At 42.8% G+C, this 18165-nt stretch overlaps 1 protein-coding gene across 1 annotated transcript; it reads left to right on the top strand.

The window, feature by feature from the left end:
* The first annotated feature begins 595 nt into the window (after positions 1 to 595).
* On the top strand, positions 596 to 3033 carry LOC132584866 (zymogen granule membrane protein 16-like). Its single transcript, XM_060256821.1, has 3 exons — positions 596 to 682; positions 796 to 934; positions 2589 to 3033. Exons 1-3 carry the CDS (start codon positions 628 to 630, stop codon positions 2908 to 2910), a joined length of 516 nt encoding a protein of 171 aa, XP_060112804.1. The 5' UTR covers positions 596 to 627; the 3' UTR covers positions 2911 to 3033.
* The last annotated feature ends 15132 nt before the right edge of the window (positions 3034 to 18165 follow it).

Below are 18165 nucleotides of genomic sequence, written 5' to 3'. Positions count from 1 at the left end.
CAGAGAATTTAAAAAATGTAATTGGGTGTTATGGTGGACAAGGGCCTTGCCCTCAGGTTTATAATAGATTAGCTACATGGGGATGGGGGAAGAAACAGAGAAGGAAGTTGACTTTTAATATGATTTTTAAAAAAACAGGAGTAAAAAAATAATTTTTAAAACACAGAAGTAAAAAAATATGGCTTGGAGGAGTCAAAACTATGAAGGGCAGGGAGACAAAGAGATTAAGAACGTAACAACTCTGGAAGTCATTTTTGCATTAAAGAGGGAGCCAATTTTATTTTTTAAAAGTGATTTTTCACAATTTCCTGACTAACAGTCCATTTCTCATATTGACCTTTCAAGCCTCAAGACAATTTAGGTTGCTAGTACCTGAGGGACTTTCCCTGTCAGCTTTATTTTTAAAAAATAATAAATGGGGTGACTGAGGGACTTCTGATTATTAGCTGCTGATTCTAACACATTCCTGATAAGGCCCTGTTCCTAGAGGTTTAATAAGGTGCAATTAACTTGGTGATGTTATTTCTCCCCCTGCCAAACCTACCTGGAGCTGCCTGCGGGAAAGAGAAGGGCAGGCTTTAAGATCACAATGACCTGATTCCTTCCCTGGGAAACTTTCTTTCTAGGATGTTTCGTTTTACCATCCTCGTGTTATTCTGTTGTGCTGTCTCCATCAGTACAGGTAAAACCCAGCAGCTGGTCAGTATTCTGAATGATGTTGGTTTCTTCATTGGGTAACAGGAGGCTGCTCAGCCTTGGATCCCAGTAACTCCTCCCGCCTGTAACTTATTTTAGGGTTGGTTAAGAAACGCTCTGCATCCCATTCTGGTGAATATGGAGGGACTGGAGGAATGCGCTTCTCGCAGGCCACAAACCAATTGGATGGACCCATAACTGCCCTTAAGATCTGGGCGGACTCATCATATATCATAGGGTAAGTGTATGAAGATCCAGAGCTGGGGAATTAAAATTTGGAGATCTAGTGGGGGAGAAATTAGTCCATTTATGGATTTAATGCATAATGAGGTTTCCCTTTGCGTTATAAAATTTAGGGAAGTATATTTAATATTAATTTCCCATGGAGAAGTTAGCAGTGGTGAATTATCATGCCTATGCTAAAAGTATGATTTGTATGCAAACAGAAGGGGAGAGAAAGAGGAGGAACTGCAGCCAACTTGGCCAATACTAGGTCCCTGGCAGAATCCAATCAGGCACTGAAATCTAACAAGTTCTGAGCTTAATTCACAAAAGATTTCACAGGACATTTGAGCCTTTCTGGGATAACCCTGATCAGGATTTTTTTTTTGTAGCAAGGACTCCTTTGCATATTAGGCCACACACCCCTGATGTAGCCAATCCTCCAAGAGCTTACAGGGCTCTTAGTAGAGGGCCTACTGTAAGCTCCAGGAGGATTGGCTACATCAGGGGTGTGTGGCCTAATATGCAAAGGAGTCCCTGCTACAAAAAAAAAAAAAAAGCCCTGGATGAATGTCAGTGACTTGAGCCTATTTGCTTCTTTCCAGGTCTTAACCTTCCTTCTGTCCCTTCAATTCTGTCAACAAGTGGCAATTGTGAGCCCTTGAGGGTGGACAGTTCTTGATTCATATTGATCAGGGCTTTTTTTTGTGAGTAGAAAAAACTCAGAAGGATCTCACTTGCATATTAGGCCACACCCCTGATACCAAGGCGTGTTCCTGCTCAAAAAAAGCCCTGATATTGATGATATTACTCAAGTGTGAGAAAGACGAGCTGATCAGGGGAGGGGGCAACTGCCCTCTCATTTACATTGCCATGTGCCAGTGAGCATAGAATCTACATTTTTTCTATTTTTTCCACATTAAGAACAATTTTTCCACCTGACACTAGCTAGAAGAGATGTTCCCTTCTCTGAAGGGAATGGTGCCCTGCGAGGGGATGATTTGCTTTGCTCACCACTTCTTTCTCTGTGTGGAAAGACAGCAGAGAGGTGTCTGAGGTAACCCCACTACTACAGCAATAAGAAAAGTGTTGTCTCCAGAGAGTATATTGCTAATGATAACCACCATCATAAAAAACAAATTGCTAATGATAACCGCCATCATAAAAAACAAATAGCATTAGCACTTTTACCAATCTAATTTAATTTAATTTTTAAAACTTAACCAGAATTTTAATGTTTAAATGTAATTTTATTTATCTCTGTATAACTGAAACTTGAATGATGCTGTTAGCCACCCTGAGCCTGCTCCGGCGGGGAGGGTGGGATACAAATAAAATTTTGTTGTTGTTGTTGTTGTTATAAATTCTCTTGGCTAAGAGATGTGAGTTCTTGAAAACATCATCTCCTCACATGGAACCTTGAGAGAAGAGACATGAGTTGTATGTGAAAAATGAGGAAGAAACGTGTCACTGTGCAAGTAAAGATCACATGGAAAGGCTGTAATGGGCAGTTAGCTTTATTTCTCAATATAGTACAGCGGATGTGTGTCCAAGGCACAACTTGGATCCCATTGGAGTCAGTGAGTGTCCCTGCAATGGTGTTGGATAGCAGCAGGTCAAAGGCAGCAGAAGAGATCTGAAATCCACACTTAACTCTTCCCTTATTCCAGCCTCCAGGTCCAGTACGGGGAAGAGTGGAGTGACCTTGTGGGGAGTTCCACAGGTGAATTGGGGACAATCGAGCTTCGCCCTGGAGAGGACTTCACTCATGTCTCTGGGAAGGCTGATTCGTACATCCGCAAACTGAAATTCCTAACCAACTTTGGACGCCGCTTCTCTTTCGGAGGTGACGAGGGCACCAGTTTTATTGCCCATCCCCTCTTTAAAAAAGCTGTCCTGTCTTATTTCAGTGGCCGTGCTGGCGCCATCATTGATGCCATCAGTTTCCACTGGAATGTGAAGCAGGAGAATAAGCAGGACAGTGAATACTAAACTGTCCAGTGGATAGGAGAAGGCAGGGGAGGTCTGTCCTTCCCTCCATCTCTGTGGGCTTTATCTCTCCTTGCTATACAGAATGATTCTTTCAGCCACTTGAATATTAAATATTTTTTCACCTTGTTTATTTATTTTCTCATTTCCAATATTTCTTTCAGCCATCTACTTCTTTCTTCTTCTGTGCACGTATACACCCTTTGTCCACCCACTCCACCATCCTTCCAATGTCTACCAGTTCATCCCAACAAGTTTTCTGTCCTTTATTGTTTCAAGGAACTGACCACGTGTCAAATTCTTGCCATATTTCTTCATAGCTTACTCTCTGGTCAGCTGAGAAGCTTTGCTTGCAATGACTATCATACAATAAAAAGCAAATTTGAAAATGTTACCCTCTTGATTCCTTGCCTGTGTACTGTTAAAGAAAAAGATGGCTACGCTCCTATGAATGGGTTCTTCTGTGCCTGCTGGTGCTAGACAGCCTCTGCTGCAGAGGATGCGTCCTCTTCCACTCGTATTTCCTCTTGCACGTCATCAGTGTTTTTCCACTGGTGGGAACAGAAGAGTTGCTGGAAGAGGAAGTACATTCCACAGCAGAGGCTGTCTAGCACCAGCATGCAAGAAACTCATTCAGAGGATCTAAGCCATAGCGTTTGTAAGCTTTTTGTTGATCCTTTGGGTGAGAGTTGCTGTCTAAGGGATCAGAGAAAACAGGATCACGACATAGTGCTTGACCACAGACTATGGGATTAAAGGAGCTCTTCTGCCGGGACTGTCACCACTGTATGTCCTCTTGCAGGGGACAGTCTCAGGAGTGTGGGGATGTATCATTTGGGGATGGACCAAAGATTGTTTTGGGGTGCAGCCTGGTCCTAATGTCTGCCTGTGTGATTGCCCTGAGGGCACCTCACTTTGGAGTAGCTGGCACAAAAACTGTGCTTTGGACCAGGAAACAGCATATGTCCTCTCAGATAGGAGAGTCTGTGGTTGTGGAATGATAATTTCAGTGCACAGAGGGTGAGAAGTTGTTCTAGTTCCTTATTCAAATCTTCTTTGAAACACAAGCCTCTTGGTGGCACTCCAAAAAAAGCTCATGGTGTCAGAACCAATGTGTGAACTGGGCGCTATTGTATGCTTGCAGGGGAAAGTCTCTGGAGTGTGGGGGTGTACAATTTGGGGTGGTCCAAAGATTGTTTTGGGGGTGCAACCTACTGGGGTTGCCAGACTCCACGTGGTATACAAAACCAATAAGAAACACTGTGTAAAGTTGAAAAAAACTACCCAAAACTAGTGTACACACAGCCTCACACCAAACCTGATATGAAGATTCTCTTAATTTATATACATTTTTGCAAAATCCATTCAGAGATGTAAGCATCCATATACCACAGTCCAATACATCAACAGATATATGTATATGTAGCCAGAAACACACACACATTCAACAGGTAAGTCCCAACAATGTGTTGTCAAACTCCAAAATCTTGTGCAATCAGGAAGTCGTCTACTTCAGGCTCAGTTAATCAAGTCAGTTCCTTTTAAAGAGTTCAATTATAGCGAAATTATGCTGAGTCCAACCAGTCTACACTGTCTCGTATTGCACACTGCTTTGTCAAAGCTAATTAAAAATTATGAAACAGTGTTTTTTAAAAAATGTACAAACAGAACAATTTTACTTGGGAAATTGGCCAAGGTTACATACCTTCACAAATTCTCAGAAAAGATTCTTAACGGGAACATTCAGAATTCTGTCTCCTTCCTTCCGGTTACAAATTTACATTCACAAAATGTTAGGAAATTCCCATAAAGACCCTGCCAAAGTCCAGGTGTAATGCATTAAGACACTGGAACATTCCATTAAAGAGATCCCACTAATTCAGCTAACAGATGACAATGTCAATTTCATAATCTACAGAAAACATGACCGATATAATTCACTGTTAAGTCCATTAGAGTCAAAGGTGTTCAGTTTGAATATCCATCTCATGTCCTGCTGTAATAAAATGTACTTACATCAGTGGGATTAAATACTTGAGATGCAAATTTAGATATGATGAAAAAGTTCAACGAATCAGGGCTATAGTTGTATTTTGTAAAGTGCTCTTGTATGGATGCTTCTGAAATTTTGCTTTTTATCCTTGAGTGGTGCTCCAGGACATGTATCTTGACCATTCTCAAGGTACTTCCCACATAGATCAAAGAGCACGGGCAGAGGACCATGTCAATAGTGGAACACATAGTGTAGCTCTTTAATAGGAACATAAGAGAAGCCATGTTGGATCAGGCCAATGGCCCATCCAGTCCAACACTCTGTGTCACACAGTGGCCAGAAAACCAGGTGCCATCAGGAGGTCCATCAGTGGGGCTAGGACATTAGAAGCCCTCCCACTCTTTCCCCCCCAAGCACCAAGAATACAGAGCATCACTGCCCCAGACAGAGGGTTTCATCAGTACGCTGTGGCTAATAGCCACTGATGGACCTCTGCTCCATATGTTTATCCAATTCCTTCTTGAAGCTGTCTATGCTTGCAGCCACCACCATCTCCTGTGGCAGTGAATTCCATGTGTTAATCACCCTTGGGTGAAGAAGTACTTCCTTTTATTTATTTATTTATTTATTACTTCCCATTTATATCCCGCCCTCTCCGCAAGCGGACTCAGGGCGGCTTACAACATTACAAAAATAATCAATCCAATAAAACATATAAAACCATAATTTACATATATTAACTTTAAAACCATTCTATAGCGCTATTTCAGTCCAGTATAGGCGGTATTGACTTCTCGACCAAGATCGCCAGCATTCTGTAGGATGTCCGGTGGCAGCCTTTTTTCAATCAAACCGCAAAAGCCTGTTTGAACAATTCGGTCTTACAGGCCCTGCGGAACGCAGACACATCCCGCAGGGCCCTTATAGCTTCTGGGAGGGTGTTCCAAAGTTCTGGTGCTGCCACCGAAAAGGCCCTGGATCTCGTTATACATAGCCTGGCTTCTTTTGGGCCAGGGGCAGACAACAGATTTTTTGTCCCTGATCGCAGTGCTCTCTGGGGGATATATGGGGAAAGGCGGTCCCATAGATAGGCAGGTCCCTGACCACAGAGGGCTTTAAAGGTTAATACCAACACCTTGAAGCGAACTCGGAACACAACAGGCAACCAGTGCAGCTCTCTCAGCACTGGCTGAATGTGCTCCCATCGCAGCAGCCCCATTAACAGCCGTGCCGCAGCGTTCTGCACTAGTTGTAGTCTCCGGGTTAGCGTCAAGGGTAGCCCCATGTAGAGAGCATTACAGTGATCTATTCTTGAGGTGACCGTAGCATGGATTACCGTCGCTAAGTCGTTGCACTCCAGGTAAGGAGCCAGCTGCCGCGCTTGCCAAAGATGAAAGAAGGCAGATCTAACAGTGGCTGCCACCTGAGCCTCCATTGTAAGGGAGGACTCAAGAAGCACGCCTAAGCTCCTGACCTTAGGGACCGGTATCAGTGGTACCCCGTCAAGAGCCGGCAGCTGGATCTCTCTCCCCGGACCGCCCCGACCCAGGTAGAGAACCTCCGTCTTCATCGGATTCAATTTCAGCCGACTCAGCCTGAGCCAAGAAGCCACGGCTTGTAACGCCAGGTCTAGATTTTCCGGGGTACAGTCAGACTGGCCACCCATCAATAGATAGAGCTGGGTGTCATCTGCATATTGATGGCAACCCAGTCCGTACCTCCTGACAATCTGGGCAAGGGGGCGCATATAGATGTTAAATAGCATCGGGGATAGGACCGCTCCCTGCGGCACCCCACAACTAAGAGAGTGCCTCTGGGATGCTTCCTCCCCTATCACCACCCTTTGTCCCCGATCTTGGAGAAAGGAGGTCAGCCACTGTAAGGCAGATCCCCGAATCCCCACATTGGCAAGGCGGCTAGTCAGTAGCTGATGGTCAACCGTGTCAAAAGCGGCTGACAGATCTAATAACAACAGCACCGCAGAGCCGCCCTGATCCAGATGTCACATAAGGTCATCTATGAGAGCGACCAGAACTGTCTCTGTCCCGTGACCTGGCCGGAAGCCGGACTGGAATGGATCCAGTGCGGAAGTGTCCTCCAGGAATCTCTGCAGCTGAATTGCCACCGCCCGCTCTATGACCTTACCCAGAAAGGGAAGGTTTGACACCGGCCGATAGTTCGCCAATATGGCCGGGTCTGCTGATGTTTTTTTTAAGAGGGGACGGACCACTGCCTCTTTAAGAGGTGTGGGAAAGATTCCTTCGATCAGGGACCTGTTGATAATGTCCCTTCTAACCTGACTGTTCAGCAATTTCATTGCGTGTCCACGAGTTCTTGTATTGTGAGAAAGGGACAAAAGTACTGCTACCTTAAAGCCAGTTGTTTGATGGACAAATTCTTTAATCTGTAAACAAATTACAGGCTAAACATGACCCATGTTTAAAACTCCCAACAAGTGGACAAAGTTCCATTTTAGGTTTACTCAAGTCAGGTTCAATTAACATATCTTTGATGTGTTTGGTTCATCAAAACCCAATCTTCAGGGGCATCTAAAAATGTTGTACAATGTGTCAATACCCTTCTAAAATCTCTCTATTATTTAATTCACTGAAATCTAGTTTACTTTGCCTTGAATTTGAGTGGCAAGGCAGAGAAACACATAATTTAATTTAATGAGATGATCCAAATAACAGTAATAAAAGTTTGAGTAATTTGTGACTTTAGAATAAATTGCTTCTTTTTATAGAAACATGAGTATGAAGGAAGTATCTTGTTATCTTTTCATGGCTGACAATCACTTACTCAAAAGATAGTAGAAAGTGATTTGATGAAACTGACCCTGCATGCTGTTAAAATCTGAATGGTGGCAACAGAAAGGAGGGAAAGGTAGGGTAGGAGTCAATGAAATGGCTTGCCTGAATCTACTGTTTAATAGTCATAAGCCTTGGATATACTGTCAGGCAAAATAGGGAGCAGATAATGCAGTCCATTTTATCAGCGTGGTCTCCCTCTCTGCTAGTTTAGTGAATACAACAACATTCTTTGGCAGTCATGAAACTGGTTTTATATATACATCCTGTTTGTACAGAAAGCATAGACTTGCTTTGTTGGTCAGAACACAGCATGTGGCTCTATGGGCAGGCAGAGATTGCAAATAGTGGCACTTAGTGACAGAACAGAGTATTAAGGGAAATGCTGCTAGTGACATCTATAGGCTGAATACAGAAATAGCCTTCTTGAAAGGCACAAAACAGCTCTTTTTCAATCAATTGTGACAGGGAGGAGATAGGGCAAAAGTGCCAGTGGGCCAGAATGATTACACAGACAATCATGGTGGAATCATACAGTCATACACTCATATACACCATTGTGACAAATGCCAGAAAAATTAGCTAATGGACTCTGCCTACAGAGTCTGGATGTTCATCTTAAAAACAAACATTTATTTACAATTGATGGCTTGAACAGTCATGAGAATGATGCCCCAAAGACTTCTGACCTGGTAATGGCATAGTGCTCAAAGAGAAGAAAAAGAACACTGCAGATTTATACCCCATCCTTCTCTCTGAATCAGAGACTCACAGCAGCTTACAATCTCCTTTATCTTCTCTGCCCACAACAGACACCCTGTGAGGTGGATGGGGCTGAGAGGGCTCTCACAGCAGCTGTCCTTTCAAGGACAACCTCTGCCAGAGTTATAGCTAGCCCAAAGCCATTCCAGCAGCTGTAAGTGGAGGAGTGGGGAATCAAACCCAGTTCTCCCAGATAAGAGTCCACACACTTAACCTCTACACCAAACTGGCTCCAGGATAAGAGCTTCAGGATAAGAAATGATGTGTTGTTGTTCAGTCGCACAGTTGAGTCTGACTCTTTGTGACCCCATGGACAAAGTCACACCAGGCCCTCCTGTCTTCCACCATCCTCTGAAGTCTGCTCAAATTCATGTTTGTTACATCGGTAATGCTGTCCAGCCACCTCATCTTTTGCTGTCCCCTTCTTCTTTTGCCTTCTGTCTTTCCCAGCATCAGAATCTTCTCCAGTGAGTGCTCCCTTTTCATTTGGTGGCCAAAGTATTTGAGCTTCAGCTTCAGCATCTGACTTTCCAGGGAACAGTCTGGGTTGATTTCCCTTAGGACTGACTGATTTGATCTTCTTGCAGTCCACGGGACTCTCAAGATTCTTCTCCAGCACCACATCTCAAAAGCATCTATTTTTCTACGCTCGGCCTTCCTTATGGTCCAGCTCTCACAGCCATACATTACTACTGGGAATACCATCGCTTTGACTATATGGACTTTTGTTGGCAGGGTGATGTCTCTACTTTTTATTATACTGCTCAGGTTCGCCATAGCTGTCCTCCCAAGGAGCAAACGTCTTTTAATTTCATAGCTACAGTCACCATCTGCAGTGATCTTGGATCCCAGAAATGTGAAGTCTGTCACTACTTCCATGTCTTCCCCTTCTATTTGCCAAGGTGTGATGGGGCCGGATGCCATGATCTTAGTTTTTTTGATGTTGGGCGTTTTCGCACTGACCTTCAAGTAGCGCGACCACCCTCTTCACAACGGAGGATCTGCCCGGATTTCGCACAAGAAGCGCCGGCGCACCCAAAAGAGCCGGCTACTTCCGTCGCGAAACCCGCTCAAACGTTTTCCTGCTTCTTGGCGGTTTCCGTTTGAGCGGGTTTCGCGACGGAAGTAGCCGGCTCTTTTGGGTGCGCCGGCGCTTCTTGTGCGAAATCCGGGCAGATCCTCCGTTGTGAAGAGGGTGGTCGCGCTACTTGAAGGTCAGTGCGAAAACGCCCGTTGAGTTTCAAGCCTACTTTTGTGCTCTCCTCTTTCACCCTCAACAAGAGGTTCTTTAGGTCCTCCTCACTTTCTGCCATTAGAGTGGTATCATCTGCATATCTGAGGTTGTTGATGTTTTCCCTGGCAATCTTAATTCCAGTTTGTGCTTCATCCAGGCCAGCATTCCACATGATGTACTCTGCATATAAATTAAATAAGCAGGGTGACAATATACATCCTTGTCAAACTCATTTTCCTATTCTAAACTAATCAGTTGTTCCATATTCCGTTCTGACCGTTGCTTCTTGACCCTTATACAGGTTTCTCAGGAGACATGTGCGGTGGTCTGGTACTCCCATCTCTTTAAGGACTTGCCACAGTTTGTTGTGATCCACACAATCAAAGGCTTTAGCGTAGTCAATGAAACAGAAATAGACATTTTTCTGATACTCCTGTGCTTTCTCCCTAATCCAGCGAATGTTGGCAATTTGATCTCTAGTTCCTCTACCTCTCCGAAACCCAGCTTGAACTTCTGGTAGTTCCCAATCTATGTACTGCTGAAGCCTAGTTTGTAGGATCTTTAACATGACCTTGCTGGCATGTGAAATGAGTGCAATGCTGCGATAGTTTGAACATTCCTTGGCATTACCCTTCTTTGAAATTATGTCTCTCTCGGCTTGACTTCGCGAACGAAGATTTAAGAAGGGTGCAGTAGTCCACGTCTGCTGCAGGCTCGCTGGTGGCTAACAAGACCAATGCGGGACAGGCAGATCCGGCCACAGTGGCTGCAGGGAAAAGTCTGATTTGGGGTTGGTGCTGTAGCAGTGCGATTCTTCCTCAATCTCCTTTTGTCCTCAAGACCAGCTATGCGTGCGTTCTCAAAGGAAGAGACAGCTTGGTGGATGGTGTGCCTCCATGCTTTGCGATCTGAGGCTAGGTCAGACCACTGGTGATGGTTGATGCGACAGGTGCCAAGGGATTTCTTCGAGGAGTCCTTGTACCTCTTCTTTGGTGCCCCTCTATTTCGATGGCCGGTGGAAAGTTCGCCATACAGAGCAATCTTGGGAAGGCGGTGGTTTTCCATCCTAGAAATATGCCCTGCCCAGCGCAGCTGCGTCTTCAACAGCAGTGCTTCGATGCTTGTAACCTCCGCCCTCTTGAGGACTTCAGTGTTGGTCACAAAGTCACTCCAGTGGATGTTGAGGATGGTGCGAAGGCAGCGCTGATGAAAGCGCTCAAGGAGTCACAGGTGATGACGGTATAAAACCCACGATTCGGAGCCATAGATGAGGGTTGTCATCACAACCGCTTTGTAAACATTGATCTTTTTGCCTTTTTTCAGATGCTTGTTGCTCCACACTCTTTTGTGCAGTTGGCCAAATGCATGGTTTGCCTTTGCCAGCCTGTTGTCAATCTCCTTGTCGATCTTGGCATCTGAGGAGATGGTGCACCCCAGGTAGCTGAACTGCTGGACTGTCTTCAGAACTGATTCACCCACAGTGATGCAGGGAGGGTGATAATCTTCCTGGGGTGCAGGCTGGTGGAGAACTTCTGTCTTCTTCAGACTAACTTCTAGGCCGAATAGCTTGGCAGCCTCTGCAAAGCAGGACGTCATATGCTGCAGAGCTGATACCGAGTGGGAGAATTATGTAGGAATAGATTATTCTAGCAATGGATTTTTCTCCTGATTCCCCACCCTGTAGAAAGCAGGACTCCAGAACAGAACTAACTGCCTGTGTGTGACCATTTACAGAGTTTAGGTTTGGGATTAAGTAGTCTGACTGGAGAGCAGATTCTCAAAATCAGATAAACTGGATTACGTACTTACAATTGTAGTATGAATTAGGGATGGCAGTGCAGGTACCTAAGAATTCTCTACTGCACCTGGCCATATTGCTCGGCTTAAGTTTTGGCATGCTGTAAAATTATTTTCTATAATAACTACTTTTTCCAGTCTTTATTTTAATTTTTTCATACCATTCTTCACTACAGGTCACTAAAAGATAATTATAGTGCAATTCTAACCTGGGTTTCATTCTTCTAAATCCATGGAGACCAGTGGGTTTAGAAGAGTGTAACTTTGCTTAGGATTGCACTGCTTGTCCTATATCAGTATCTCCAGATCTCCAGGTGGGGCCTTGAGATCTCCCACTTTTACAACTGATCTCCAGCTGACAGAGATCAGCTCCTCTGGAGAAAATGGCTGATTTGAAGGGTGGACTCTATGGCACTATACCATGCTGAGGCGCCTCCCCAAACCCCACCCTCTCCTGGCTCCACCCCTAAGCCTCCAAGTATTTTACAACACAGACCTGACAACCCTATATATCAGTCACAATACAGCAAGAAAAGCAAAATTCTGCTGTTGAACCCTGATCCCCCCCCCCTTTTTCCTGCTACCCGTATCTGAAAGTGGTGTCCAACCCATTGCTTTCCCCTATCACAATCACTGTTACAGACTGTAGGCTTACATTCAGTTATAGTTTATGCATTTCTTGCACGGATCTGATGGGTCTGCAGAATGCAGAAAGAGAGGAGGATGGGTAACATCAGAATGTTCTGCCTGGTTGCCAACCTCCAGGTGGGGCCTGGAGAGCTCCAAGAATTACAACTGATCTCCAGACTACAGTTCTCCTGGAGGAAATGGCTGCTTTGGAACATGGATTGTATTACATTATACCTCACAGAAGACCCTCTGCTCCCCAAACTCTATCATCTGTAGACTCTACCCCCTGATATCCAGGAATTTTCCAACCCAGCGTTGGCAGCCTTTTGCCTCCACCAAAATGTTCTTCTGGGCTGACCTTTCAAGGGTTGGGCAGAGATTTCCCACTTCCTTTCCAGTTCTGACAGTTCAGGATTCCCCTGCGGTATATTTATTGAATACATTACAATGGAACAGTCTGTTTTTCCTCAGATATTTGTTTGAGTTGGTTCAGTCCCCTGGGGTTGGGATTCCTGATTAGTTTGTTTTGTTGGTTGGCAGGAAGGTCAATGAATGACAGCATTACAGTGCCAGTTTTCTGTCATTCATTGATCTTACCAGCCACCTGACCCTATTTCAGTTCTTATGCATCTTGGTTCTGAGTGGCCCTTCCTAATGTCTACCCCCTCAAACCCTCTCTTTTTCTGTAAGTAGGGCTTGAGGAGATTTTATTCCATTGTAGATGAAGAAGTATGCTTGCATGTGAAAGCTTATACTTTGAATAAAACTTTGTTCATCTTAAACAGGGGTGTCAAACGTGCAGCCCGGGGGACGGATCAGGTCCCCGAAGGGTTCCTATCAGGCCTGAAGGCAAGTCTGCTTCCTTCTCCCTCTCTCTTGCTTCTTTCTGTGTCATAGCTTGCTTTGCCAGGATTTCTCAATTGCACAGAAGCTACAGAACAAAGCCTTTTGTTTTCCTCACTGGCTGAGGCTCCTTTCTTGGAGAGGAAGTTGCAGGGAGGGAGAGCCTGCTTTGAAACAGACCACAATATTGCAAGAGTGCTAATACTTTAAGCATGTTTTATTTTAAGGTGTTTTTTTTTTTTAAATCTTTGTGTTTATCTGTGTCCTTTATAAAGTTTATATCTCTGCTACCTGGCATTACATTTTATGACACACATGGCCCAGTCTGACAAGGTCTCATTTATGTCAGATCCTACCCTCATAACAAATGAGTTTGACACACCTGATCTTAAAGGTGCCCCTGGGCTCAAACTTTGTTCATGTCCCAGGATGTTCTTGTTAATAAATACCCGAAGAGCAAGAACCTGAGTGAGTACTCTAATTTTGCATCCTCTTTCTGAAGCCAGTCCAGGCAGAAAGAGCTACTTTTGTTTTGGATGAGGTTCATGAAGGTACGAGGAGCAATGCGCACGCGCTAAGACTCGGACGCCTCGTCCCCACTCTCCCTAAGAAAACAAAGATACAAGCTGTAAAACAACGTAATTAAAAGCGGGAGTCATCGAAACTGGCTGCGAGACGTCTAACATAAGGAGGAGCAGAGTGAAAAGATAAGTGGCTTAAAGATAAGCAAGCTTAAATAAGCAATAATATCAAAGAAAAGGAGGGGAGGTTGAGGAAGCTGAGATAACATGGCGGTCACTGTGAAAAGCCTCTCAGAGCAATTAGCACAGTTCCAGACTTTAATGCTTGAATCTCAAGCTAAAGTACATGCAACGTTGGCTGACTTAACAACACAGATGCAGAGCTTAGGCACAGAACTTAAGTCAGTCGCTGCCATTGCGACAGAAGCAAAGGCTCTTTCACTGCAAAATAAAGGGGAAATTGACCTTTTGAAAAAACAATCCACAGAACTTTCAGACCGAAGCAGGAGGAAGAATGTTATCTTCTTTGGCATTTCAGAAGAAGTTAAGTCTTGCGATTTAGAGCAAACACTGGTGGATTTGTTATTAGACCAGGGCATGGAGATACAACTAGAAGAAGTAGAACGTGCTCACAGACTTCAAACAAGAAGGCAGGGCGGGGCGCCCCGCCCAGTTATAATGAAACTAGCAAGAGAGAAACTGCAGCAAAGAGTCCTCAAAACACTTAAAAAAGCCAAAGACTTAACTTTTAAAGGCAGAAAAGTTTATGTGAAAGAAGACTTTTGTAAAGAAACATTACACCAAAGGTCTCAAATGAAACCCTATGCACAGAAACTTAATCAAAGCGGCATTAAATTTAGCTGGGCATATCCAGCGTCTTTAGTTATCTACCAGGAGGGAAGAAGACTTTGTGCACGGCACCCTGAAGAGGCACGGGAGCTATTAAAGACATTGGGAGCAGATGAGAGGAGCAGTGAACCAATGCCTATGGAGGAACCTCACCAACCCCAGTCACAGGAGCAGGACCCAGAAGAAGGAGCATCCACTCGATCGGAGAAAAGGATAAGACTGTCTCGAGACTGAGACATATTAAGGGAAGTATCCAAATAAAAACAAAATGGTTAAATAAGTAGTAACATAACCCGGGAGGGGGGGGAGTGCGCTTGCTCAAGGTGTAGAGAAGGGATGAGTGATCATCCTCAGTCTATGGCTCTACACAAAGGGGGGGGAGAGATGGGGAAGGGGAGGGAAGAGGTATTTGGGAATGGGAAGGGGTACAAAAGCAAACTAGGTATTCAGCCAGGGGTACAAAAGAATGGTAGTTTTCGATCTAAATATGGATAAAACATTAAGGATGCTGACACTGAATGTCAATGGCTTGGGATCAGACTTAAAGAGATACAAGCTCTCTAGATTCCTTAAACAACAGAATATAGACATAGTTTGGCTCCAGGAAACTCATAAATCTAAAAGAGATAAGAGACCCTTGATTAGTGACCCAAATTGGGAAATTTTGGCAGAGGCACGAGGATCAAATAAAGCAAGGGGGGTAGCAATCCTAACTCATAAAAGGTATGATATAAGAACAATAGAGGTGATAAGAGATGCTGAAGGGAGATTTGTCATGGTTAAGTGTTTGATTGAAAATAGGTTAACATCATTGATAAATATATATGCTCCAAATACAGGACAGAAAACCTTTTTATTAAAAGTTTTTAAAAAAGCTAGTAAATTTATTGAAGGGGAGGTGATATTAGCGGGGGACTTTAATAAGGATGTTAATAAGGATAAAATAATAAATTGGAGACAATGGAACTTTATTGAAGTATATAAAGCCCTTAAATTGGTACCTGAACCCACATACTTCTCAGGGAGATATAAAACGACTTCATGTTTAGATTATGTATTAATTAATAGAACATGCAATTGGGAAATTAAAAAAGTTATTACCCACCCAATATGGATATCGGATCATGCCCCGATAAGTGTAGAATTTAAAACAACACATAAGCAAACTAAAAGAATATGGAGATACAATAATATGGTTATGGTTAAGGATAAGGATAAAAAACATATTATGGAACAAACGAAGCTATTATTTCAAGAGAATAGAGGTACAGTGGGAACAAATATCTTATGGGATGCAGCTAAGGCGGTGATCAGAGGGCAATGTATTATGAAAGAAAAGGAGATAAAGAAAAAATGGTATGCAGACAGAGAAGGCAGGCTTCAAGAATTAGGTAAACTGCAAAAAGACCAAGCTCAGAAGTTTTGCCCCATTAGACACAAGTTAATTAGGGATTTACAGAAAAAACTAGATGATCTAGACTCTATGGCATTATGGAGGAAACAGGTCATGGTAAAAAATGAATACCAGAGAAATACTCTTAACTCAGCTAAGAGACTAGCAAATTTTCTAAAAAATAAGAAACAAAGGCAAAGTGTGACAAGTATCAGAGTGGATAAAAAGCTAACACAGAATTCAGAGGAAATAAAAGCAGCATTTGAGACTTTTTATAAAGATTTATATGGAGAAAAAGGAGTGAAAGATTTTGAAGAAGAGATAGGAGTAAGGTTGACAGATACAGAGCAGAGAGGATTAGAGGACAATATAACAAGACAAGAGATTGAAAGAGTGATAGATAGTTTAAAGGTAGGAAAATCTCCTGGACTGGATGGATTTTCAGCAGAATTTTATAAGGAAATGAGAGAAATATTAGTACCAGAATTGCAAGAAGTATTTAATAATATACTTAAAGGGGGCATAGCTCCAGACACATGGAGAAAGGCAGAAATCACAGTGATTTTAAAACCCCAAAAGGATCCTCAAGAAGTAGGATCATACAGACCAATTAGCCTATTGAATCAGGATTATAAAATCTTTGCCAAAGTAATGGCCAATAGGCTTAAAAATATTATACAAAAAGTTATAAAAGAAGATCAATATGGTTTTGTAGAAGGTAGGAACATTGCACATCCAATCCGAAACATAATAAATGTTTTGAGCCATAACAAGTCCGGGAAATTGGCGTTATTGAAGCTAGATGTCTATAAAGCCTTCGATACATTGTCACATAATTTTTTGTGGACAGTTATGGATAAATATGGGATAAGTCAATCAACAATAAGGGTATTTAAGGAGATATATAGAGAAGGTACAGCTGTAGTTAGACTTAATGGAGAACACACGGCACAATTCGCAATCCAGAGGGGAGTTAGGCAGGGATGCCCGATCTCCCCCTTTTTCTTCATAATGGCAATGGAACAGTTAGCCCAACGTCTCAGAAATTCGGGGAGAATTGAAGGATGTCATTTAGGCAAGGAAGAAATTAAGTTGAACTTGTTTGCAGACGATCTGATTATAGTCATAGTTAATCCCAAAGAAGCAGTAAAGGAGATACAGATTATATTAGAGGACTTTGAATCAAACTCAGGACTAAAAATTAATATGGCAAAATCAGAAATAATGTACATTAATGTAAAAAAAGAGGAAAGGAAAGAGATTCATGAACGAACGGGGATAGGACTAGGGGTCAAGAAAATCAGATATTTAGGAATAGACTTAGTCAAAAATGTTAAAAAGTTGGTAGAAAAGAATTATAACAGAATATGGAGTACGATAGTAAAAGATATGAAGAGATGGGGCAAGAAGATGTTAAACATAACAACCAAGATTAATATAGCGAAAATGTTTTGGACTTCGAAACTACTGTACTTATTCCAAACGATACCTTTAGAAATTAAAAAACAAAAACTCGATAGTTGGAACGCGAAAATAAAAGAATGGATATTCGGTAGCAAAAAAAGTAGAGTTTCAAGGCATTTCATATATGCGCATAATACAAACATGGGTTGGGGGGCCCCAGATCTGAGGAGTTATTATGAGTCATTTCAATTAAAAGCATTAATGGAAATAGGAGAGGAAAGGGAGAGGAAGTGGGTAAGAGTAGAGAATGAGGCAAATAATGGAATAGGGAATTTAGGGGTTTTCACTGGACGCAAGATCAAAGTTAACATATTAGAAACAGGACCGAGGAAAACAGCACTAATGATTTGGAGAAAATGGCAATTAAAATGGTTAAAGGGAACATCTAAACAAACCCCATTAGAGGTCTTGGATGAAAAGAATGACGATAAAGGATGGTGGAGACTACTCAGTAAAAAAGGGTATAACAAGCTACAAGATATGTTAGTTGGGCAGACACTCAAACCATTGCAAACGCTATACGATGAAATAGGTAGGAAATATTGGCTGAAAATAACAGGATTATATAACAGAATTAGGAAGACAATAGAAGACAGATTGGTGACTGAAGGAGAACCAATGGAGGAGTTGTTAAAAGGGATGATAAAAACAAAGAAAGGGACAGTAGGAAGGATATATAGGAAAATGACGACGGATAAGGAGGAGATAAAAAATTTAGTTAAAAAAAAATGGAGCTCTGAAACTAACTTAGCAGATAATGTATTTGACAGTCTCAAGAAAGGTATACATCAGCTCAAAACGCATAAATTTAGAGAACTGGAGCTAAAGTTCCTCACAAAATGGTACAGAACACCAGCAGCATTAGCCAATATGTTCCAGGGTTTGAATTCCAACTGTTGGCACTGTGGAAAGAAAAAAGGATGGTATTCCCACATGTGGTGGGAATGCTCAGAAGTTAAACC

Source organism: Heteronotia binoei, chromosome 15, assembly GCF_032191835.1.
Source record: "Heteronotia binoei isolate CCM8104 ecotype False Entrance Well chromosome 15, APGP_CSIRO_Hbin_v1, whole genome shotgun sequence".
Classification (NCBI taxonomy): Eukaryota; Metazoa; Chordata; class Lepidosauria; order Squamata; family Gekkonidae; genus Heteronotia; species Heteronotia binoei.
The sequence above is the reverse complement of the archived record's forward strand: the minus strand, read 5'-3'. Positions and strand labels throughout refer to the sequence as shown.